The sequence below is a fragment of the Erpetoichthys calabaricus genome, chromosome 12 (assembly GCF_900747795.2).
Source record: "Erpetoichthys calabaricus chromosome 12, fErpCal1.3, whole genome shotgun sequence".
Lineage (NCBI taxonomy): Eukaryota > Metazoa > Chordata > Cladistia > Polypteriformes > Polypteridae > Erpetoichthys > Erpetoichthys calabaricus.
Genome location: NC_041405.2, coordinates 142,869,373 through 142,895,319, shown reverse-complemented (window position 1 = coordinate 142,895,319; position 25,947 = coordinate 142,869,373). Strand labels below are relative to the sequence as shown.

Sequence of the window (25,947 nt, the reverse complement as noted above, 5' to 3'; positions counted from 1 at the left end):
GCTTCACCACCTTAGGCCACAGGTTCAACACGCCCTTGACCCTCTTCAGTTTGCATATCAGGAGAAGGTGGGAGCGGAGGATGCCATCATCTATATGCTACACCGATCCCTCTCTCACTTGGACAGAGGCAGTGGTGCTGTAAGAATTATGTTTCTAGACTTCTCTAGCGCCTTCAACACAATCCAACCTCTGCTCCTTAGGGACAAGCTGACAGAGATGGGATTAGATTCATACCTAGTGACCTCCGTATGTGCGTCTTGGGAACTGCACGTCTGACATTGTGGTCAGCAACACAGGAGCGCCACAAGGGACTGTACTTTCTCCGGTCCTGTTCAGCCTATATACATCGGACTTCCAATACAACTCGGAGTCCTGCCATGTGCAAAAGTTCGCTGATGACACTGCAATCGTGGGCTGCATCAGGAATGGGCTGGAGGATGAGTACAGGGACCTAATCAATGACTTTGTTAAATGGTGCGACTCAAACCACCTACAACTGAACACCAGCAAAACCAAGGAGCTGGTGGTGGATTTTAGGAAGCCCAGACCCCTCATGGACCCCGTGATCATCAAAGGTGACTGTGTGCAGATGGTGCAGACCTATAAATATCTGGGAGTGCAGCTGGATGATAAATTAGACTGGACTGCCAATACTGATGCGCTGTGCAAGAAAGGACAGAGCCGACTATACTTCCTTAGAAGGCTGGCGTCCTTCAACATCTGCAATAAGATGCTGCAGATGTTCTATCAGACAGTTGTGGCGAGCGCCCTCTTCTACGCGGTGGTGTGCTGGGGAGGCAGCATTAAGACGAAAGACGCCTCACGCCTGGACAAACTGGTGAGGAAGGAAGGCTCTATTGTTGGCATGGAGTTGGACAGTTTGACATCTGTGGCAGAGCGACGGGCGCTCAGCAGGCTCCTATCAATTATGGAGAATCCACTGCATCCACTAAATAGTATCATCTCCAGACAGAGGAGCAGCTTCAGCGACAGACAGTCACTGTCCTGCTCCACTGACAGATTGAGAAGATCGTTCCTCCCCCAAACTATGCGACTCTTCAATTCCACCCGGGGGGGTAAACGTTAACATTTAACATTATACAAAGTTTCTGTCTTTTTTTTCACCTGCATTATTATCATTCTTTAATTTAATATTATTTATTGTATCAGTATGCTGCTGCTGGAAAATGTGAATTTCCCATTGGGATTAATAAAGTATCTATCTATCTATCTATCTATCTATCTATCTATCTATCTATCTATCTATCTATCTATCTATCTATCTATCTATCTATCTATCTATCTATCTATCTATCTATCTATCTATCTATCAAGCTGTGAGCTCAGATACCCTGCCATTCTTAGCTGTTGTCGTATGTACCACCTGAAGCTAAGCATGTCAGGGCCCGCATGGGATGGGAGACCAACCAGGTAAAGCTTGGGCAGCTGCTGCTGCTGCAAGAGGTGTTGGTGAGGCCAGTAGGGGGTGCCAACCTTGTGGTCTGAATGTGGATCCCAATGCCCCAGTTCAGTGACGGGGACACTGTGCTGTAAAAATGGCGGATACAACACAATACAATGCCATTTATTTTTATATAGCCCAAAATTACACAGGGAGTGCCGCAATGGGCTTTAACAGGTCCTGCCTTTTGACAGCCCCCCATCCTTGACTCTCTAAGAAGACAAGGAAAAACTCCCAAAAAACCCTGGCAGGGAAAATAAAATGGAAGAAACCTTGGGAAAGGCAGTTCAAAGAGAGACCCCTCTCCAGGTAGATGGGGCGTGCAGTGGGTGTCAGAAAAAAAGATGGTCAATACAATACAATACACAGAACAAATCCTCAATGCAATATAATAGTAAAATAGAAATCTTACAAGTACAGAGCCGAATTGAACAGTAGATGATATCAAATAATATGATTTGGATTTGTTCAGAGTACTAGAGACCACGGCCATCATGCTGCCTCCCCCTATTGGCCATTCCACAGTTGAGTTGGTGCTGGTCCAGCTAATCTGATGAAAGGACCCCTCTACTCAATGATTCCTGCGATCCTCCATGGATGAGACGTAAAACCAAGGTCCTAACTCTGTGATCACTAAAGATCCCTGGGTATCCTTTGTAAAGTGTAGGGTGTATCCTGATGTGCAGGCAAAATTGCCCACTATGGCCTCATTCTGCCTCCATAATCATCCCCTGTCTCTAATTGGCTGTCACTCACCACTTCAGCGCCTAATGGCTAATGTGTGATGAGCGTACTGGCGCCAAAATGGCTGCCGTCGCATCATCTCGGTAGATGCTCCACATTAGTGGTGGTTGAGGTGGCCCCCCCTCACTACAAAAAATGCTTTGAGTAGTGAAAAAAGCTATATAATCGTAAAGAATTATTATTATTACCTAATGTACCGATGTACGCAGTGCTGAGTAAACTTTTAGGGCCCATCAATTCTGACGTTTATTCAATTTTTGTTACCATATATGCTCACGTATAAGGCGGGTCTTGAAACCCGAAAAATGGATCATAAAATCAGACCCCGACTTATACGCCTGTTCAAAAATGCGACTCTTAAATTTTTTTTTTACATCTTCTTGCCTCCTCCAATCTCGCACCAGTCTCTCAGACGCGTCAAATTTTGTTGCAGCAGCGCAGTTACCAATTTCTTTTGCTACTTCAACAACGTTTAATTTAAAACCAGCTTTATATTTTTTTCTGATCGAATGCTCCATCGTAGAAAAGGGATGATCTTACGATAAAGGTGTATGAGGGTGTGAGATACAAAAAACACAAATCAGTGCAAACTTTCCTTCGGAATAGTTTGGATATTACCGTGTGGTCACGTGGGCACAATAGAGACAGAGAGGTTTAGGAGCACACGCTGATACACCCACATAGAAATAAAAGGCCATGTGCTCCATGGTTACTCTCTCAGGTGGGCGTTAGCATATCATAATCTCCTGGACCAATGGCTCATCAGGATTTCTTTAATGGCACATCAGGTAAGTGAGTGGCCAGTATAATTTGATTTTATTTGTTCTCAATTGGTCTGATCACCTTAATGCCTTCACTGTAAAAGGACACAATTACACATAAAGCTAATAAAGAGGATGAACCCACTCATGGGTATAGCAGTGCACATTACTTACGTGAGACTGGCGGCACTTCTGCCTCGGGGTATCCTGAAAAAACAGAAAGAACAATATAGCGCCTTGTCATTTTTCACCAGTAAATCTTTGGTACCCTTTACATGGATTTCCATCAGAGATGTAATATTTGCCCCCAAGGCAGATTGGTAATCACCGTTGACATGGAGGCTGCCACTTGCCATGGAGTAAGGCCCCAAGGAGGTGCAGTTATTGGTACTTTGCTTCAGCTGTAAATAGACGGTCACTCTGTCAATAGGTGGTATTGAGGTGTCGTTCCTAAAGCTGCACATAAGATACACTGCTGTTCCTCTAGGGTCAGAACTAAGATGAAGAAGAAAGAATAAGAAATGTACTTGGAAGAACTTGATACCTATGACATTGCTCAAAGATTTTCTTTTGCTTTTGAAAATTTTATTAACTTTACTTGAGGACAAAATTCTTACCTGAAGGAGGCAGGTTGACACGCGTAGAATTCCGAACTCATATTTCCTGCGAGAAGAGCCTGCGACACCTAGAGATGAAAATATCCCATTTAAAAAAACACATGAAAAAGTTTTGAAGGAGACACACAATTCAGCCCAGCAACTCAGCTTGTCAATTTTTATTCATTTACTGCATCCATAATAACGTCAAGCAGGGTGTCACACATGCTCCACTGGGAACCACCGTCCAGGCTACAAAAACATACCCAATACCACCTTGGGATGACAGGGGCACTGGCACTAATGGTTTCGTTTCTCTCCATCACCGTTCTGGGAAGACGTCAAAGGATGACAGCAAGCCCCTCCCACAACAACCAATGAAGGCTCCACCCCCCTTTAGCCCCGGACACCATAAAAGCGGGCCGTCCCCGGATAGAGGCTGTCACTTTGGACCTGGATCTCAACAGAGACAGAGCTCCAACTGAAGTGTCAAAACCTTGGGCTACTGACGGCATTAACCCCCGAGTGCCAAGGGCACTAGTTTTCTTTTTTTGTTTTCTGTTTCTGATTGAACAGAGTTGCTTAGTTGGCACCCCAATATTTCATTGGCATGCTTGGTCTGTTTTCACTCAGTCACAAGGGATCTCAAAGATAGTATTCCTCAAACTTTGGTGAGTTTACAAAACTTGTTGATAGAAAGCTGTTTTTTATTAAATAACAATTTACACTTATAAAAATATGAATCTACCCCTTCTGAGGTCCAGAGGACTTTGAGCAGGGATTTGATTGAGGATATCTCGGTGCTTTGGTCCTTCAACCCTGTTTAGTGTCCATAAGGTGCTATTTATTTTTCTTCTGCACTAGATATTAAATTGTTATTTCATCATTAGCGTTACAGAATCCTTTTCTGGCTTCAACTTTGATTTTCGGTTTACAAAAAAGATAGGACAGAATCTCAGTATCAGTTCTATTTTTGTTTTATGTCATTTCTTCTTCTGGCCACCTCCATTACTTGTAGTTTGTTCTTCTTTAACACAATAAGCACATTGTGCAATCGAAAAACCAATCAGCACAATAACAACAGTACAGAACATAAGATCAAAAAAATGGGGTAATGAAACACCCTAGGACGATCTTGGAAGTGTAACTGAGAAACCTTTGGGTCAAGAACCAAATGTGCTTTATAAATCAAACTACTAACAAAGGTTCTCTTATTGGAGGGCAGGAATCCTCTTCCAATACAAAAATCCAAGGAGTTTTCTATCAAAATTGGGATATTTATTGCACACAAAGCAGAAGAGCAGAAGGAATATGAATAGAAGTCAGCAGTTCTCTGTGCCTACTTCTACAGGTGTTGAACTCCTGCACATTCGTGGTTCTCCAACTTATCTGAGGCCCCATTACCATAAATAACTCCCATCCATTATCTCCTCTGTTTTTCCTTTCCCTCTTTCTCTGTCTCTCCCTCACAAGCTGACTTTACTCCTACTCACTGCCATACTCTAAAGCTCATGGATACCACGGGCTAATGGAGATTTAATCCACCTGTGATGCCTGGAGTGAGCCTACAAATTCTTGTGCCAAGCACCCAGAAATCCTCCTGGTAACCTTAAGATTACTGCACCCCTGAACAAGGTTGTGCTCTTTCTACTCTGTGATTAGGTGCTAATTGGCTGGGGAATAAATACTGGCCTTGAGTCATTCCTTCCAGAACCCACTTGTAAAAATGCAGCATGGTCCTACTTCTGAGCTGGCGCCAAGTGCCATCCTCTATCTGCCAAGAGATCTTCTGAACTCCTGCCAGTCCTTCATTATCTCACTCTCTCTGTAGTTAAACACAAGAATTCCTTGCACCTGCTGGGTCATCTGCTCCCTAACATCATATTTTCTACCAGATCTTCTCACTCTCGTCCTCTCTCTCTTTCTTATAACAGTGCCCCTGCCTCTTGTGTTTCTGGTGCGTCATTCAACACTGAAACCAACACAACTCCTTCTTTACATACAATGCATGTACCTGTGCCACTTTTCCTGCCAGACAACTCCCTTAGCCTTCAGGCAACCCACTCTAATGCATCCGTGTCAAAAAAACAAAACATATTTTTTGGCAGAGAGAATCATATAAATATAGTGCATGTGTATCAAACTGGTGTAATTAGTGTACACATTTTATAGTTAAATTAACGTCTCAGTTCAAAGGAGTGACTTTTGAAACTCACAAGTGAAACAATGGTAATTTAAAACCCAGAAAGAACATGTGGGTGTCCAGCCCAAAGTGGAAATAAAATGACAGACACAATGTCACAAATATACATTGAAAAGTATGGAAACATAAAGCTCAGAAAACAAATCTTTTAGCTGTGTTGTACTTTGTGATCAATGCAGATTGATTCTGCAATGTTGGAACAGAGTTAAAAAACATTACCAAGTATGACCACTAGAGGGAGGTGTTTTCATAGCTTACTCATACTAAGAACAATACCAAGAAGAGCAGTAATTATTTTAAAAAGGGGCATGTTAACTAGCCCCACAATTAGCACAAGGGAGGGGGAAAAGAGAAACAACATACTTGACACTGTGACTGCTCTCTTACAGTGCCTCACGGAGGGTCTTACTGACAAGTCAGAGGTTGTCTTTGTTTTGAGTCATTCCGGTGGAATTTTGAGAGCAGTTTGATGGTTTGTATAATGTAATAATAGTTATTTGTTTATTGAGTGTCTATAAAAGCCAAATTTCCCATGAGGAAAAATAAAGTTCTATCTATCTATTATATAGTGCCTTCTATCTATCTATCTATCTATCTATCTATCTATCTATCTATCTATCTATCTATCTATCTATCTATCTATCTATCTATCTATCTATCTATCTATCTATCTATCTATCTAATGTAGGCGGAGTGGTGGCTCTGAGGCTAGGGATCTGCACTGGCAATCAGAAGGTTGCTGGTTCGAATCCCGTAAATGCCAATAGGGACTATGCTCTGTTGGGCCCTTCAGCAAGGTCCTTAACCTGCAATTGCTGAGCGCTTTGAGTAGTGAGAAAAGCGCTATATAAATGTAAAGAATTATTATTATTATTATTATTATCTATCTATCCATATTGGACTGTTTAATGATGTTTTAATATTTAATATTAATTTTTAGAGTCCTTGCCTTTGGACAAAGTGGTGTGCCAGAAAAACCAACGAGCTGGTCATAGATTTTAGAAAGTAGAAGGCAAACCCCACTTCAGTGTACATTGGAGAGGATGCTCCCAAAAAGGTGAGAAGTTTTTAATTTCTTGAACTGACTGTTATTCATGAACCGAAGTGGGTATAACATATTTTGGGTATTATTAAGAAGGCTCACCACCACCTCAATTTTTACAGGCATTTGAGAAAATGGCAGATTTCTCCATTAATTCTAGCTAACTTCTACAGTTGCAAAGTAAAGTCCATTGTCTCAAACTGCATGACATTCTGGTAAAGCACCTGCTTGGCTCAAAATCCATGCATAGAGTGATGAAGGTGGTTCAGACTGTTTCTAATACCCATCTGTGTTCTGTTCAGGTCATATACATTACAAACCTCTCTACCTTAGAAAGGCAAACAGACCCGAGCCATCCTGAAAGGTCTCTTTAGTCATTTCTCCCCTCTGGAAAACAGAACAGGACTATTGGCACTTACACCAGTAGATTCAGAGGCACTTCCCATCCAATACTAACAGCAAATATTGTAATAAATGTTGAATATATTAAAAAAATAAACGTGTAATGATCCTTTCTCAGGTTCATCGATGGAACTGTTTTTTACGACTTTTACTGACTCTATAGTCAAGTCCAGTTATCTTCTAGGTGCTCCACCACAGGCAGCAAGCGACTGTAACAGGGCTGATCCGAGGACCTCACTAAACCATCTAATCAATAGTAGTGGCAGGTGCTGTGTACAAAGGGCAGGGTCTTAATCAGTGCGAGTACATGACCCACACTTACTGGGAATTCCTTGGTCATGGAGAACACTTGCATCGTGAATGGGGTTTAATGGCTTACCAGTGCCTCTCGGCGTTAGGTAGACACACGCTGATCTATTCAGTGTCACGTGTGTGTGTGCGGCTCAGAACATCTAAGGGTATCACAGACATGTTGTTGCTCAATTTAATTTTTCTCTGTTGTGCAATAGGTTTCTCAACATTTTTTTTCTGCCAGGTATGGCCATGAATAAGCACGATTAGGCTCTGGTTGTCGCAAAATGGATTACACTTTTATAATTGTGGATAAATGAATCAGCAAGAACAAAACCACAGGTAGTGAGTATTAATTGTATATGTGAGAGAGAGAAAGACAAATTCTTTCAAATATGTATTGTTCATAATTTTTTGTGTTTGGGCGTGTATTTTGTTGGCACTTTATCATTGTCTTGTATAGGTGTGCTATGTATGCACACCTATAAACTTGAAATTAAAACATGCTAACTAAAAGTAAAAGCAGAAGAGTGTTTTGGCTTTAGGACAATAAAAGAGAAAATGTTAATAATAAATGACATATTAACAAAGCAAAATGTAGGTGTTTCTGGTTAAAGAAAGTATAAAGTTTATGAAGGAACATGAGGCTATGTTTACTTATTACATGTGCAGTGTTGGTCAGTAGAAAATGTATTCTTAAGGTTAATTAAAGATAATAAAAGATGAAGTAATGTGTGTCAGGAGAAAAATGTTTTCTTATGGTTAATGAACGCTGATGTTATTTATGAAATTTGAATCCTTAGATTCAAAAACGACATCAAAAATCTAAGCAGGCATTGCCGTGAAACACAAAATGAGACCTCCGTTCACCAAATGGCCAAGCACTCGTATTTATCAGGCATCCTCAAAGTCTCACTAGGATAAGAATTTGTCCTACCTGAGAGTAGGATATGATAAGCAATTACGAAACATCCTACACACACGTCACGATTTTATGGCACCCCTGATCCACAAAGTTGTACTCATGATGACATTTTGTAGTTTCCTCGGAATGGCGATGATACTTTGTAGTTTTCTGATACTAAAATTAAAGCTTCACCACAAATAACAATAAGAATAATATTCAAAGTAGAAGAAGGAAAACATAATAAGGTTGTGCTAAGCTTAAATATTTATTTCTAATTATATAAGAGAAATTGAAGCAAACTGATAGCAGTTGAAGGCCTATATTGCTCACTCGGGATGTGACCTGTGGTCATAATTGAGATTTATATATTTTATGTTAAAACATTTACTTGTTTTAAAAATGTTTGAATGCAGGTTAAAAATTCCGGGATTGTTTATGTTCACATATGAAGTAAATGCAATCTGCAGTGGAGCCATTAATGTCTTGTTTATTAAACTTCTATACATTATTAAGATAACAGCACTAGCTTTAAAAAAGCAAAAAGGACACATTATGTTTATCAATATCATTAAAATGTCTATCTTATTTAAGAATAAAAAAAAAGAATGTGATTCACTGCACCCAGTTAGGTTTTTACATTTTTTTACATCTAAGATGTCCCACTTAAAGGTTTTCCGACGCTGTATCTGTCCTGGTGTGTATATAAACACAGGGAACTCCACTTTCTGTATTACATCTTGCATGAAGAAGGGGCCTGAGTTGCCTTGAAAGCCTGCATATTGTAATCTTTTTAGTTAGCCAATAAATGGGGTCATTTTGCTTGACTTCTCACTTATTTTACCTCACAAAGAGTGTTCAGTATTTATTTTATTTATTCGCACATCACAAAGGGGCAGACTTTGGCTGTTTAGGACAAAGGCAAACACAGACACACACACACGGCATGAAGTGCTTTTAGTTTGTGCAATGTGAAGACACATTTCACAAATGGTGAAAAAAAATTAAGCTCTCGGATAAAAGTGGCAAAACGGGCTTATTAAGGGATTACGCTGGCACCTTGTGGCAGACAAGGTGAGTCCTGTTGGCAGTTGACTGTTTGACATGCACAAGTCAGCTTGTGGAAAACGGCTCCGCGTGGTCTATACACATAATCAAGGTTACTTCACAAAGTATTTGGGACTGCTGCAGACTTCTGTCACTTTGTTCTCCTTCTGGATGTCAATGATGCTGACCATAAAAACCATCAACCACTTGTGGCTTTTTTAGACTGTTAGTTTTCATCCAGGCCTATGTGTAGTGCTAAGCTTCTTTTGTTACACTTTTATATTCAGGTCCATTTCTTTTGCTAACTTTGTACTTACATATTATTCAGTGTGATTTCTTTGTTCTGTGTTTCGTTTCTAAGGTAAGGATCAGGAGATGAAACATGAAGGACGTTGATTAAACTGCAGGTTGTTTAGGGTAAAGTTGATGGTGACTCAAAGCAAGACAGGCTTTTTAAAGATAAGGATCAGGAGATGAAACATAGTCAGGGAACAAACGAAAATCAGAACCAAAGTCAAGGCTATCGGTGGTTAACTTTAAATCGTTGACCAAAAATCAAGGTACGAAAAACATCAGTAGAGTTCTAAAGCCAGTAAGTTGATATTCACCATGAGAACTGCACACTAACGGAGAGATTATCTGCAAACTCGAATGAAAACATGGCCAGTGCTGACCTTCAAACCCATTGCATTAGCACCGTCAGATGTCATGACCTCCGAGACAATGCTCCCGGCAACTGGGAGGCAAATCTTGGCAACGAGACTCACAAAATGGTGATGTCCATATAGAAAGCAAGATGGCATTGCAGCCCAATACTATACATGTTTAATTTTCTCAAAATGTCTTGTAAGAATAAATGTTATTTTCACAATCTTTGGATTTTAAAATCCCTAAACAGATATACTGTACACTTTACTGAAAACTGCTGACCATAACACCATCCACTCTTCTGGTGCCTCTATGGTGCCTTCTGAAAATTCAAGTCTTGGCCAACCAAAGCACATAAACTGTTTAATACCACCTGGCATACCCAGTCACACACCACACCATAATCCAACTTGCAGAGCTCACCCGCTCACTTACCAGGGACACCAGCTCAGGGTTGATAGGGTTGCTTTCAGAGGAAAGATTCTGATTAAACGTCAGGTTGGTGAGTGTAAAGTTGATGTTGAAGTTGAGCGTTGCTGTAACAAAGCAAACAAACAGGTCAGCACCTGACTTCTAGGACATTCTCGTCAGTTAAGGCTTTCTAACTTTATACATCCCTAGAAGAATCAGTAAAATGTGTTGTATTCTCAGTTATTTTAGTCTGTGGGTGATTTCACTGTAACATGACAAACTGAAATATACAACTAAGAGAATTATACAAGAATAAGGAATTCACTCACTGCTGAGTGTGTTACTTACAAGGGGGAAGAGGAGGTTCTAGTTCACGGTACCCTGAAATAAAAAGAATATCAACCTTCAGATACCTTATATTAATGGACATCTCACACCCAAACAGAAATCTATGTTTGTCTACCAGAGATATAACATTGACAGTCCAGTCAGGACTGGTAATCACCATTGACATAGAGGCTGTCCTTGACCATGACGTAAGATCCTAAAGAGGAGCCATTGTTGGTATTTTGCTTTAGCTCCCTGTAAACAGTCACTCTGTTAATGGGTGGTGTTAATGTCATATTCATGAAGTTACAGGTAAGGTTCACGGCTGTCCCTTCTGGGTCAGAACTGAGATATAAAACAAAGACAAATCACATATCAGGGTAGCACCAGAGATAACCTGATTCTAAAGATGTTGTTTATTTTTTTAATAAAAGAAACCTATTACTTATTTATTTTGCACTTAGCCATATTGATCTAAATTATTACACTTCATTAGAGATATTTATATTCATTTCTTTAGGTAGACAATATTCTTACCTGAAGGAAGCAGGCTGACAAGAGGAGAACGCTGGAGCATAACTGCTATTCAGGAGTGCGTTAGAAACCTAAATTTAAGAGTAAGCAGTCAGATGTCAGAACATACTATGAAAAATGGCAAAAGCTGAGGAAACTGAGTTTCTCTTTAAATGAAGCACTGACACTCTTAAGGAGACATATTAGTCTCTCGTTGTCAGTCCCTAATCTGGAGAAAATGCCCTGGAAACAAGACTTCTGCAAGTCATTTTGAAAGAGTCTTTTACAGTATATAAAGGCGAGCCTTTTGGTCACTGTTCTGAATTTATTATTAATTTTCCTAGCCTTTAGAATGAGATGCCATCATGAAAACTCCCCTCCAGGAGGCGCTGTCTTCGAGCTCTTTTATCCACAGGTGTGCTAAGAAGCGCCTCTAGGGGTCTTTTCTGTCCACTGCTATCAGGCAATTCAATGCGTCTACCCGATGTACTCCTTAAGTTTATTTTTATTTATTAATTTACTTTTTTATTTACTTATTGGCTGTATTTTCTCTTCTGTGAGTCTGTATCCTTATTTATTATGTTTCCGCTGCTGTATGCATCTGAATTTCCCCATGGGTTTAATAAAGTTTATCTAATCTAATCAAATCTAATCTAATCTAATCTAATCGAAAGACCATTTGTTTAGAGGGATCCCAAACGTTTTAGACACCAAAAAGGAACATCTCGGGCAGATCTTGTCATATTTTACACAGCATCTGGTTTCCGATTGCTGATTATCATTTCACTGTATCAGACGTTTTGGGTTGTTAACAATTGCTGCTCTCTTACAAACACGTACTGTATATCTCCTTCTTCTTATCGTCTAATTTACCAGAGATGTAATATTCTAGTTAGTAGGATTGACTGTAGAGGAAAGACGTTGATTAAACTGCAGGTTGTTTAGGGTAAAGTTGATGGTGACTCAAAGCAAGACAGGCTTTTTAAAGATAAGGATCAGGAGATGAAACATAGTCAGGGAACAAACAAAAATTAGAACCAAAGTCAAGGCTATCGATTGTTAACTTTAAATCGTTGACCAAAAATCAAGGTACGAAAAACAACAGTAGAGTTCTAAAGCCAGTAAGTTGATATTCACCATCAGAATTGCACACTAACGGAGAGATTATCTGCAAACTCGAATGAAAACATGGCCAGTGCTGACCTTCAAACCCATTGCATTAGCACCGTCAGATGTCATGACCTCCGAGACAATGCTCCCGGAAACTGGGAGGCAAATCATGGCAACGAGACTCACAAAATGGTGATGTAAAATATAGAAAGCAAGATGGCATTGCAGCCCAATACTATACATTTTTTATTTTCTCAAAATGTCTTGTAAGAATAAATGTTATTTTTACAATCTTTGGATTTTGAAATCCCTAAACAGAAATACTGTACACTTTACTGAAAACTGCTGACCATAACACCATCCAGTCTTCTGGTGCCTCCATGATGCCTTCTGAGAATTCAAGACTCGACCACCCAAAGCACATAAACTGTTTAATACCACCTGGCATACCCAGTCACACACCACACCACAATCCAACTCACAGAGCTCACCCGCTCACTTACCAGGGACACCGGCTTGAGGTTGATAGGGTTGCTTTCAGAGGAAAGATTCTGATTAAACATCAGGTTGGTGAGTGTAAAGTTGATGTTGAAGTTGAGCGTTGCTGTAACAAAGCAAACAAACAGGTCAGCACTTGACTTCTAGGACATTCTTGTCAGTTAAGGCTTTCTAACTTTATACATCCCTAGAAGAATCAGTAAAATGTGTTGTATTCTCAGTTATTTTAGTCTGTGGGTGATTTCACTGTAACATGACAAACTGAAATATACAACTAAGAGAATTATACAAGAATAAGGAATTCACTCACTGCTGAGTGTCTTACTTACAAGGGGGAAGAGGAGGTTCTAGTTCACGGTACCCTGAAATAAAAAGAATATCAACCTTCAGATACCTTATATTAATGGACATCTCACACCCAAACAGAAATCTATGTTTGTCTACCAGAGATATAACATTGACAGTCCAGTCAGGACTGGTAATCACCATTGACATAGAGGCTGTCCTTGACCATGACGTAAGATCCTAAAGAGGAGCCATTGTTGGTATTTTGCTTTAGCTCCCTGTAGACAGTAACTCTGTTAATGGGTGGTGTTAATGTCATATTCATGAAGTTACAGGTAAGGTTCACGGCTGTCCCTTCTGGGTCAGAACTGAGATATAAAACAAAGACAAATCACATATCAGGGTAGCACCAGAGATAACCTGATTCTAAAGATGTTGTTTATTTTTTTAATAAAAGAAACCTATTACTTATTTATTTTGCACTTAGCCATATTGATCTAAATTATTACACTTCATTAGAGATATTTTTATTCATTTCTTTAGGTAGACAATATTCTTACCTGAAGGAAGCAGGCTGACAAGAGGAGAACGCTGGAGCATAACTGCTATTCAGGAGTGCGTTAGAAACCTAAATTTAAGAGTAAGCAGTCAGATGTCAGAACATACTATGAAAAATGGCAAAAGCTGAGGAAACTGAGTTTCTCTTTAAATGAAGCACTGACACTCTTAAGGAGACATATTAGTCTCTCGTTGTCAGTCCCTAATCTGGAGAAAATGCCCTGGAAACAAGACTTCTGCAAGTCATTTTGAAAGAGTCTTTTACAGTATATAAAGGCGAGCCTTTTGGTCACTGTTCTGAATTTATTATTAATTTTCCTAGCCTTTAGAATGAGATGCCATCATGAAAACTCCCCTCCAGGAGGCGCTGTCTTCGAGCTCTTTTATCCACAGGTGTGCTAAGAAGCGCCTCTAGGGGTCTTTTCTGTCCACTGCTATCAGGCAATTCAATGCGTCTACCCGATGTACTCCTTAAGTTTATTTTTATTTATTAATTTACTTTTTTATTTACTTATTGGCTGTATTTTCTCTTCTGTGAGTCTGTATCCTTATTTATTATGTTTCCGCTGCTGTATGCATCTGAATTTCCCCATGGGTTTAATAAAGTTTATCTAATCTAATCAAATCTAATCTAATCTAATCTAATCGAAAGACCATTTGTTTAGAGGGATCCCAAACGTTTTAGACACCAAAAAGGAACATCTCGGGCAGATCTTGTCATATTTTACACAGCATCTGGTTTCCGATTGCTGATTATCATTTCACTGTATCAGACGTTTTGGGTTGTTAACAATTGCTGCTCTCTTACAAACACGTACTGTATATCTCCTTCTTCTTATCGTCTAATTTACCAGAGATGTAATATTCTAGTTAGTAGGATTGACTGTAGAGGAAAGACGTTGATTAAACTGCAGGTTGTTTAGGGTAAAGTTGATGGTGACTCAAAGCAAGACAGGCATTTTAAAGATAAGGATCAGGAGATGAAACATAGTCAGGGAACAAACGAAAATTAGAACCAAAGTCAAGGCTATCGGTGGTTAACTTTAAATCGTTGACCAAAAATCAAGGTACGAAAAACAACAGTAGAGTTCTAAAGCCAGTAAGTTGATATTCACCATCAGAATTGCACACTAACGGAGAGATTATCTGCAAACTCGAATGAAAACATGGCCAGTGCTGACCTTCAAACCCATTGCATTAGCACCGTCAGATGTCATGACCTCCAAGACAATGCTCCCGGAAACTGGGAGGCAAATCATGGCAACGAGACTCACAAAATGGTGATGTAAAATATAGAAAGCAAGATGGCATTGCAGCCCAATACTATACATTTTTTATTTTCTCAAAATGTCTTGTAAGAATAAATGTTATTTTTACAATCTTTGGATTTTGAAATCCCTAAACAGACATACTGTACACTTTACTGAAAACTGCTGACCATAACACCATCCAGTCTTCTGGTGCCTCCATGATGCCTTCTGAGAATTCAAGACTCGACCACCCAAAGCACATAAACTGTTTGATACCAACTGGCATACCCAGTCACACACCACACCACAATCCAACTCACAGAGCTCACCCGCTCACTTACCAGGGACACCGGCTTGAGGCTGATAGGGTTGCTTTTAGAGGAAAGATTCTGATTAAACGTCAGGTTGGTGAGTGTAAAGTTGATGTTGAAGTTGAGCGTTGCTGTAACAAAGCAAACAAACAGGTCAGCACTTGACTTCTAGGACATTCTTGTCAGTTAAGGCTTTCTAAGTTTATACATCCCTAGAAGAATCAGTAAAATGTGTTGTATTCTCAGTTATTTTAGTCTGTGGGTGATTTCACTGTAACATGACAAACTGAAATATACAACTAAGAGAATTATACAAGGATGAGAAATTCACTCACTGCTGAGTGTCTTACTTACAAGGGGGAAGAGGAGGTTCTAGTTCACGGTACCCTGAAATAAAAAGAATATCAACCTTCAGATACCTTATATTAATGGACATCTCATACCCAAACAGAAATCTATGTTTGTCTACCAGAGAGATAACATTGACAGTCCAGTCAGGACTGGTAATCACCATTGACATAGAGGCTGTCCTTGACCATGATGTAAGATCCTAAGGAGGAGCCATTGTTGGTATTTTGCTTTAGCTCCGTGTAGATAGTCACTCTGTTAATGGGTGGTGTTAATGTCATATTCATGAAGTTACAGGTAAGGTTCACGGCTGTCCCTTCTGGGTCAGAACTGAGATATAAAACAAAGACAAATCACATATCAGGGTAGCACCAGAGATAACCTGATTCTAAAGATGTTGTTTATTTTTTTAATAAAAGAAACCTATTACTTATTTATTTTGCACTTAGCCATATTGATCTAAATTATTAGACTTCATTAGAGATATTTATATTCATTTCTTTAGGTAGACAATATTCTTACCTGAAGGAAGCAGGCTGACAAGAGGAGAACGCTGGAGCGTAACTGCCATTCAGGAGTGCGTTAGAAACCTAAATTTAAGAATAAGCAGTCAGATGTCAGAACATACTATGAAAAATGGCATAAGCTGAGAAAACTGAGTTTCTCTTTAAATGAAGCACTGACACTCTTAAGGAGACATATTAGTCTCTCGTTGTCAGTCCCAAATCTGGAGAAAATGCCCTGGAAACAAGACTTCTGCAAGTCATTTTGAAAGAGTCTTTAACAGTATATAAAGGCGAGCCTTTTGGTCACTGTTCTGAATTTATTATTAATTTTCCTAGCCTTTAGAATGAGATGCCATCATGAAAACTCCCCTCCAGGAGGCGCTGTCTTCGAGCTCTTTTATCCACAGGTGTGCTAAGAAGCGCCTCTAGGGGTCTTTTCTGTCCACTGCTATCAGGCAATTCAATGCATCTACCCGATGTACTCCTTAAATTTATTTTTATTTATTAATTTACTTTTTTATTTACTTATTGATTGATTACCTGTATTATCTGTCCTATGAGTTTGTATCCTTTTTTTTATGTTTCCGCTGCTGTATGAATTTGAATTTCCCCATGGGATTAATAAAGTTTATCTATTCTATACTAATCTAATCTAATCTAATCTAATCTAATCTAATCTAATCTAATCTAATCGAAAGACCATTTGTTTAGAGGGATCCCAAAAGTTTTAGACACCAAAAAGGAACATCTCGGGCAGATCTTGTCATATTTTACACAGTGTCTGGTTTCCAATTGCTGATTATCATTTCACTGTTTCAGATGTTTTGGGTTGTTAACAATCACTGGTCTCTTACAAACACGTACTGTATATCTCCTTCTTCTTATCGTCTAATTTACCAGAGATGTGATATTCTGGTTAGTAGGATTGACTGTAGAGGAAGGACGTTGATTAAACTGCAGGTTGTTTAGGGTAAAGTTGATGGTGACTCAAAGCAAGACAGGCTTTTTAAAGATAAGGATCAGGAGATGAAACATAGTCAGGGAACAAACGAAAATCAGAACCAAAGTCAAGGCTATCGGTGGTTAATTTTAAATCGTTGACCAAAAATCAAGGTACGAAAAACATCAGTAGAGTTCTAAAGCCAGTAAGTTGATATTCACCATGAGAACTGCACACTAACGGAGAGATTATCTGCAAACTCGAATGAAAACATGGCCAGTGCTGACCTTCAAACCCATTGCATTAGCACCGTCAGATGTCATGACCTCCGAGACAATGCTCCCGGAAACTGGGAGGCAAATCATGGCAACGAGACTCACAAAATGGTGATGTCCATATAGAAAGCAAGATGGCATTGCAGACCAATACTATACATGTTTCATTTTTTCAAAATGTCTTGTAAGAATAAATGTTATTTTCACAGTCTTTGGATTTTAAAATCCCTAAACAGACATACTGTACCCTTTACTGAAAACTGCTGATCATAAAACCTCCCACTCTTCTGGGGCCTCCATGGTGCCTTCTGAAAATTCAAGTCTTGGCCACCCAAAGCACATAAACTGTTTAATACCACCTGGCATACCCAGGCACACACCACACCATAATCCAACTTGCAGAGCTCACCCGCTCACTTACCAGGGACACCGGCTTGAGGTTGATAGGGTTGCTTTTAGAGGAAAGATTCTGATTGAACATCAGGTTGGTGAGTGTAAAGTTGATGTTGAAGTTGAGCGTTGCTGTAACAAAGCAAACAAACAGGTCAGCACTTGACTTCTAGGACATTCTCGTCAGTTAAGGCTTTCTAAGTTTATACATCCCTAGAAGAATCAGTAAAATGTGTTGTATTCTCAGTTATTTTAGTCTGTGGGTGATTTCACTGTAACATGACAAACTGAAATATACAACTAAGAGAATTATACAAGGATGAGAAATTCACTCACTGCTGAGTGTCTTACTTACAAGGGGGAAGAGGAGGTTCTAGTTCACGGTACCCTGAAATAAAAAGAATATCAACCTTCAGATACCTTATATTAATGGACATCTCATACCCAAACAGAAATCTATGTTTGTCTACCAGAGAGATAACATTGACAGTCCAGTCAGGACTGGTAATCACCATTGACAAAGAGGCTGTCCTTGACCATGACGTAAGATCCTAAGGAGGAGCCATTGTTGGTATTTTGCTTTAGCTCCGTGTAGATAGTCACTCTGTTAATGGGTGGTGTTAATGTCATATTCATGAAGTTACAGGTAAGGTTCACGGCTGTCCCTTCTGGGTCAGAACTGAGATATAAAACAAAGACAAATCACATATCAGGGTAGCACCAGAGATAACCTGATTCTAAAGATGTTGTTTATTTTTTTAATAAAAGAAACCTATTACTTAATTATTTTGTACTTAGCCATATTGATCTAAATTATTAGACTTCATTAGAGATATTTATATTCATTTCTTTAGGTAGACAATATTCTTACCTGAAGGAAGCAGGCTGACAAGAGGAGAACGCTGGAGCGTAACTGCCATTCAGGAGTGCGTTAGAAACCTAAATTTAAGAATAAGCAGTCAGATGTCAGAACATACTATGAAAAATGGCATAAGCTGAGAAAACTGAGTTTCTCTTTAAATGAAGCACTGACACTCTTAAGGAGACATATTAGTCTCTCGTTGTCAGTCCCAAATCTGGAGAAAATGCCCTGGAAACAAGACTTCTGCAAGTCATTTTGAAAGAGTCTTTAACAGTATATAAAGGCGAGCCTTTTGGTCACTGTTCTGAATTTATTATTAATTTTCCTAGCCTTTAGAATGAGATGCCATCATGAAAACTCCCCTCCAGGAGGCGCTGTCTTCGAGCTCTTTTATCCACAGGTGTGCTAAGAAGCGCCTCTAGGGGTCTTTTCTGTCCACTGCTATCAGGCAATTCAATGCATCTACCCGATGTACTCCTTAAATTTATTTTTATTTATTAATTTACTTTTTTATTTACTTATTGATTGATTACCTGTATTATCTGTCCTATGAGTTTGTATCCTTTTTTTTATGTTTCCGCTGCTGTATGAATTTGAATTTCCCCATGGGATTAATAAAGTTTATCTATTCTATACTAATCTAATCTAATCTAATCTAATCTAATCTAATCTAATCTAATCTAATCGAAAGACCATTTGTTTAGAGGGATCCCAAAAGTTTTAGACACCAAAAAGGAACATCTCGGGCAGATCTTGTCATATTTTACACAGTGTCTGGTTTCCAATTGCTGATTATCATTTCACTGTTTCAGATGTTTTGGGTTGTTAACAATCACTGGTCTCTTACAAACACGTACTGTATATCTCCTTCTTCTTATCGTCTAATTTACCAGAGATGTGATATTCTGGTTAGTAGGATTGACTGTAGAGGAAGGACGTTGATTAAACTGCAGGTTGTTTAGGGTAAAGTTGATGGTGACTCAAAGCAAGACAGGCTTTTTAAAGATAAGGATCAGGAGATGAAACATAGTCAGGGAACAAACGAAAATCAGAACCAAAGTCAAGGCTATCGGTGGTTAATTTTAAATCGTTGACCAAAAATCAAGGTACGAAAAACATCAGTAGAGTTCTAAAGCCAGTAAGTTGATATTCACCATGAGAACTGCACACTAACGGAGAGATTATCTGCAAACTCGAATGAAAACATGGCCAGTGCTGACCTTCAAACCCATTGCATTAGCACCGTCAGATGTCATGACCTCCGAGACAATGCTCCCGGAAACTGGGAGGCAAATCATGGCAACGAGACTCACAAAATGGTGATGTCCATATAGAAAGCAAGATGGCATTGCAGACCAATACTATACATGTTTCATTTTTTCAAAATGTCTTGTAAGAATAAATGTTATTTTCACAGTCTTTGGATTTTAAAATCCCTAAACAGACATACTGTACCCTTTACTGAAAACTGCTGATCATAAAACCTCCCACTCTTCTGGGGCCTCCATGGTGCCTTCTGAAAATTCAAGTCTTGGCCACCCAAAGCACATAAACTGTTTAATACCACCTGGCATACCCAGGCACACACCACACCATAATCCAACTTGCAGAGCTCACCCGCTCACTTACCAGGGACACCGGCTTGAGGTTGATAGGGTTGCTTTTAGAGGAAAGATTCTGATTGAACATCAGGTTGGTGAGTGTAAAGTTGATGTTGAAGTTGAGCGTTGCTGTAACAAAGCAAACAAACAGGTCAGCACTTGACTTCTAGGACATTCTCGTCAGTTAAGGCTTTCTAAGTTTATACATCCCTAGAAGAATCAGTAAAATGTGTTGTATTCTCAGTTATTTTAGTCTGTGGGTGATTTCACTGTAACATGACAAACTGAAATATACAACTAAGAGAATTATACAAGGATGAGAAATTCACTCACTGCTGAGTGTCTTACTTACAAGGGGGAAGAGGAGGTTCTAGTTCACGGTACCCTGAAATAAAAAGAATATCAACCTTCAGATACCTTATATTAATGGACATCTCATACCCAAACAGAAATCTATGTTTGTCTACCAGAGAGATAACATTGACAGTCCAGTCAGGACTGGTAATCACCATTGACAAAGAGGCTGTCCTTGACCATGACGTAAGATCCTAAGGAGGAGCCATTGTTGGTATTTTGCTTTAGCTCCGTGTAGATAGTCACTCTGTTAATGGGTGGTGTTAATGTCATATTCATGAAGTTACAGGTAAGGTTCACGGCTGTCCCTTCTGGGTCAGAACTGAGATATAAAACAAAGACAAATCACATATCAGGGTAGCACCAGAGATAACCTGATTCTAAAGATGTTGTTTATTTTTTTAATAAAAGAAACCTATTACTTATTTATTTTGCACTTAGCCATATTGATCTAAATTATTAGACTTCATTAGAGATATTTATATTCATTTCTTTAGGTAGACAATATTCTTACCTGAAGGAAGCAGGCTGACAAGAGGAGAACGCTGGAGCGTAACTGCCATTCAGGAGTGCGTTAGAAACCTAAATTTAAGAATAAGCAGTCAGATGTCAGAACATACTATGAAAAATGGCATAAGCTGAGAAAACTGAGTTTCTCTTTAAATGAAGCACTGACACTCTTAAGGAGACATATTAGTCTCTCGTTGTCAGTCCCAAATCTGGAGAAAATGCCCTGGAAACAAGACTTCTGCAAGTCATTTTGAAAGAGTCTTTAACAGTATATAAAGGCGAGCCTTTTGGTCACTGTTCTGAATTTATTATTAATTTTCCTAGCCTTTAGAATGAGATGCCATCATGAAAACTCCCCTCCAGGAGGCGCTGTCTTCGAGCTCTTTTATCCACAGGTGTGCTAAGAAGCGCCTCTAGGGGTCTTTTCTGTCCACTGCTATCAGGCAATTCAATGCATCTACCCGATGTACTCCTTAAATTTATTTTTATTTATTAATTTACTTTTTTATTTACTTATTGATTGATTACCTGTATTATCTGTCCTATGAGTTTGTATCCTTTTTTTTATGTTTCCGCTGCTGTATGAATTTGAATTTCCCCATGGGATTAATAAAGTTTATCTATTCTATACTAATCTAATCTAATCTAATCTAATCTAATCTAATCTAATCTAATCTAATCGAAAGACCATTTGTTTAGAGGGATCCCAAAAGTTTTAGACACCAAAAAGGAACATCTCAGGCAGATCTTGTCATATTTTACACAGTGTCTGGTTTCCAATTGCTGATTATCATTTCACTGTTTCAGATGTTTTGGGTTGTTAACAATCACTGGTCTCTTACAAACACGTACTGTATATCTCCTTCTTCTTATCGTCTAATTTACCAGAGATGTGATATTCTGGTTAGTAGGATTGACTGTAGAGGAAGGACGTTGATTAAACTGCAGGTTGTTTAGGGTAAAGTTGATGGTGACTCAAAGCAAGACAGGCTTTTTAAAGATAAGGATCAGGAGATGAAACATAGTCAGGGAACAAACGAAAATCAGAACCAAAGTCAAGGCTATCGGTGGTTAATTTTAAATCGTTGACCAAAAATCAAGGTACGAAAAACATCAGTAGAGTTCTAAAGCCAGTAAGTTGATATTCACCATCAGAACTGCACACTAACGGAGAGATTATCTGCAAACTCGAATGAAAACATGCCCAGTGCTGACCTTCAAACCCATTGCATTAGCACCGTCAGATGTCATGACCTCCGAGACAATGCTCCCGGAAACTGGGAGGCAAATCATGGCAACGAGACTCACAAAATGGTGATGTTCCATATAGAAAGCAAGATGGCATTGCAGCCCAATACTATACATTTTTTACTTTTCTCAAAATGTCTTGTAAGAATAAATGTTATTTTCACAGTCTTTGGGTTTTAAAATCCCTAAACAGACATACTGTACACTTTACTGAAAACTGCTGACCATAACACCTCCCAGTCTTCTGGTGCCTCCATGGTGCATTCTGAGAATTCAAGACTCGACCACCCAAAGCACATAAACTGTTTGATACCACCTGGCATACCCAGTCACACACCACACCACAATCCAACTCACAGAGCTCACCCGCTCACTTACCAGGGACACCGGCTTGAGGTTGATAGGGTTGCTTTTAGAGGAAAGATTCTGATTGAACATCAGGTTGGTGAGTGTAAAGTTGATGTTGAAGTTGAGCGTTGCTGTAACAAAGCAAACAAACAGGTCAGCACTTGACTTCTAGGACATTCTCGTCAGTTAAGGCTTTCTAACTTTATACATCCCTAGAAGAATCAGTAAAATGTGTTGTATTCTCAGTTATTTTAGTCTGTGGGTGATTTCACTGTAACATGACAAACTGAAATATACAACTAAGAGAATTATACAAGGATGAGAAATTCACTCACTGCCGAGTGTCTTACTTACAAGGGGGAAGAGGAGGTTCTAGTTCACGGTACCCTGAAATAAAAAGAATATCAACCTTCAGATACCTTATATTAATGGACATCTCACACCCAAACAGAAATCTATGTTTGTCTACCAGAGACATAACATTGACAGTCCAGTCAGGACTGGTAATCACCATTGACATAGAGGCTGTCCTTGACCATGACGTAAGATCCTAAGGAGGAGCCATTGTTGGTATTTTGCTTTAGCTCCCTGTAGACAGTCACTGTGTTAATGGGTGGTGTTAATGTCATATTCATGAAGTTACAGGTAAGGTTCACGGCTGTCCCTTCTGGGTCAGAACTGAGATATAAAACAAAGACAAATCACATATCAGGGTAGCACCAGAGATAACCTGATTCTAAAGATGTTGTTTATTTTTTTAATAAAAGAAACCTATTACTTATTTATTTTGCACTTAGCCATATTGATCTAAATTATTACACTTCATTAGAGATATTTATATTCATTTCTTTAGGTAGACAATATTCTTACCTGAAGGAAGCAGGCTGACAAGAGGAGAACGCTGGAGCGTAACTGCTATTCAGGAGTGCGTTAGAAACCTAAATTTAAGAAAAAGCAGTCAGATGTCAGAACATACTATGAAAAATGGCATAAGCTGAGAAAACTGATTTTCTCTTTAAATGAAGCACTGACACTCTTAAGGAGACATATTAGTCTCTCGTTGTCAGTCCCAAATCTGGAGAAAATGCCCTGGAAACAAGACTTCTGCAAGTCATTTTGAAAGAGTCTTTAACAGTATATAAAGGCGAGCCTTTTGGTCACTGTTCTGAATTTATTATTAATTTTTCTAGCCTTTAGAATGAGATGCCATCATGAAAAATCCCCTCCAGGAGACGCTGTCTTCGAGCTCTTTTATCCACAGGTGTGCTAAGAAGCGCCTCTAGGGGTCTTTTCTGCCCACTGCTATCAGGCAATTCAATGCGTCTACCCGATGTACTCCTTAAGTTTATTTTTATTTAATAATTTTCTTATTGATTGATTAGCTGTATTATCTGTCCTGTGAGTTTGTATCCTTGTTTTTTATGTTTCCGCTGCTTTATGCATCTGAATTTCCCAATGGGATTAATAAAGTTTATCTTTTCTATAGTAATCTAATCTAATCTAATCTAATCGAAAGGCCATTTGTTTAGAGGGATCCCAAAAGTTTTATACACCAAAAAGGAACATCTCAGGCAGATCTTGTCATATTTTACACAGCGTCTGGTTTCCGATTGCTGTATCATTTTTTTTTGTTTGTTTTTTTGTTCTTTATTTTGCATTATGCAATTTATTGTATTAGGAATTTGTTAGTTTTCGCATACCCCTTGGGATCAGAGTGCAGGGTCAGCCATTGTACAGCGCCCCTGGAGCAATTACAAGTTAAGGGTCTTGCTCAATGCCCAGCAGAGTAGGATCTCTTTTGGCAGTGACAGGGATTTGAACCGGCAACCTTCTGGATACCAGTGCAGATCCTTAGCCTCAGAGCCACCACTCCGCCCTCAAACCATATCAGTTCACTGTTTCAGATGTTTTGAGTTGTTAACAATCGCTGCTCTCTTACAAACACGTACTGTATATCTCCTTCTTCTTATCGTCTAATTTTCCAGAGATGTGATATTCTGGTTAGTAGGATTGACTGTAGAGGAAGGACGTTGATTAAACTGCAGGTTGTTTAGGGTAAAGTTGATGGTGACTCAAAGCAAGACAGGCTTTTTAAAGATAAGGATCAGGAGATGAAACATAGTCAGGGAACAAATGAAAATCAGAACCAAAGTCAAGGCTATCGGTGCACAACTTTAAATCGTTGACCAAAAATCAAGGTGCGAAAAACAACAGTAGATTTCTAAAGCCAGTAAGTTGATATTCACCATCAGAACTGCACACTAACGGAGAGATTATCTGCAAACTCGAATGAGAACATGCCCAGTGCTGACCTTCAAACCCATTGCATTAGCGCCGTCAGATGTCATGACCTCCGAGACAATGCTCCCGGAAACTGGGAAGCAAATCTTGGCAACGAGACTCACAAAATGGTGATGTTCATATAGAAAGCAAGATGGCATTGCAGCCCAATACTATACATTTTTTACTTTCTCAAAATGTCTTGTAAGAATAAATGTTATTTTTACAATCTTTGGGTTTTAAAATCCCTAAACAGATATACTGTACACTTTACTGAAAACTGCTGACCATAACACCTCCCAGTCTTCTGGTGCCTCCATGGTGCCTTCTGAGAATTCAAGTCTTGGCCACCCAAAGCACATAAACTGTTTAATACCACCTGGCATACCCAGTCACACACCACACCACAATCCAACTCACAGAGCTCACCCGCTCACTTACCAGGGACACTGGCTTGAGGTTGATAGGGTTGCTTTCAGAGGAAAGATTCTGATTGAACATCAGGTTGGTGAGTGTAAAGTTGATGTTGAAGTTGAGCGTTGCTGTAACAAATCAAACAAACAGGTCAGCACTTGACTTCTAGGACATTCTCGTCAGTGAAGGCTTTCTAAGTTTATACATCCCTAGAAGAATCAGTAAAATGTGTTGTATTCTCAGTTATTTTAGTCTGTGGGTGATTTCACTGTAACATGACAAACTGAAATATACAACTAAGAGAATTATACAAGGATGAGAAATTCACTCACTGCTGAGTGTCTTACTTACAAGGGGGAAGAGGAGGTTCTAGTTCACGGTACCCTGAAATAAAAAGATATCAACCTTCAGATACCTTATATTTATGGACATCTCACACCCAAACAGAAATCTATGTTTGTCTACCAGAGAGATAACATTGACAGTCCAGTCAGGACTGGTAATCAC

The 25,947-nt window shown here is 39.2% G+C and overlaps 1 protein-coding gene across 1 annotated transcript; it reads right to left on the bottom strand.

The window, feature by feature from the left end:
* Positions 1 to 3,138: 3,138 nt before the first annotated feature.
* On the bottom strand, positions 3,139 to 25,649 carry LOC114661565 (mucin-16-like). The gene is made up of 10 exons (XM_051935416.1): positions 25,468 to 25,649; positions 23,617 to 23,684; positions 23,258 to 23,424; positions 22,777 to 22,877; positions 21,155 to 21,222; positions 13,447 to 13,613; positions 13,290 to 13,322; positions 10,537 to 10,637; positions 3,586 to 3,653; positions 3,139 to 3,463 (listed from the first exon to the last, which is right to left on the bottom strand). The coding sequence occupies exons 1-10, from the start codon at positions 25,525 to 25,527 to the stop codon at positions 3,139 to 3,141; spliced, it is 1,158 nt and encodes a 385-aa protein (XP_051791376.1). The 5' UTR covers positions 25,528 to 25,649.
* Between the last annotated feature and the right edge of the window lie 298 nt (positions 25,650 to 25,947).

Bases quoted from the DNA above. Each gene is read 5' to 3' on its own strand.
- LOC114661565 (XM_051935416.1), bottom strand. From the start codon at position 25,527: ATGTTCAATCAGAATCTTTCCTCTGAAAGCAACCCTATCAACCTCAAG. The intron at 22,878-23,257 runs GTGATTACCAGT...GCTTTGTTACAG, and splicing joins GGACAGCCTCTATGTCAATG to CAACGCTCAACTTCAACATC. The intron at 21,223-22,776 runs GTAAGTGAGCGG...TCTTAAATTTAG, and splicing joins ACCTCAAGCCGGTGTCCCTG to GTTTCTAACGCACTCCTGAA.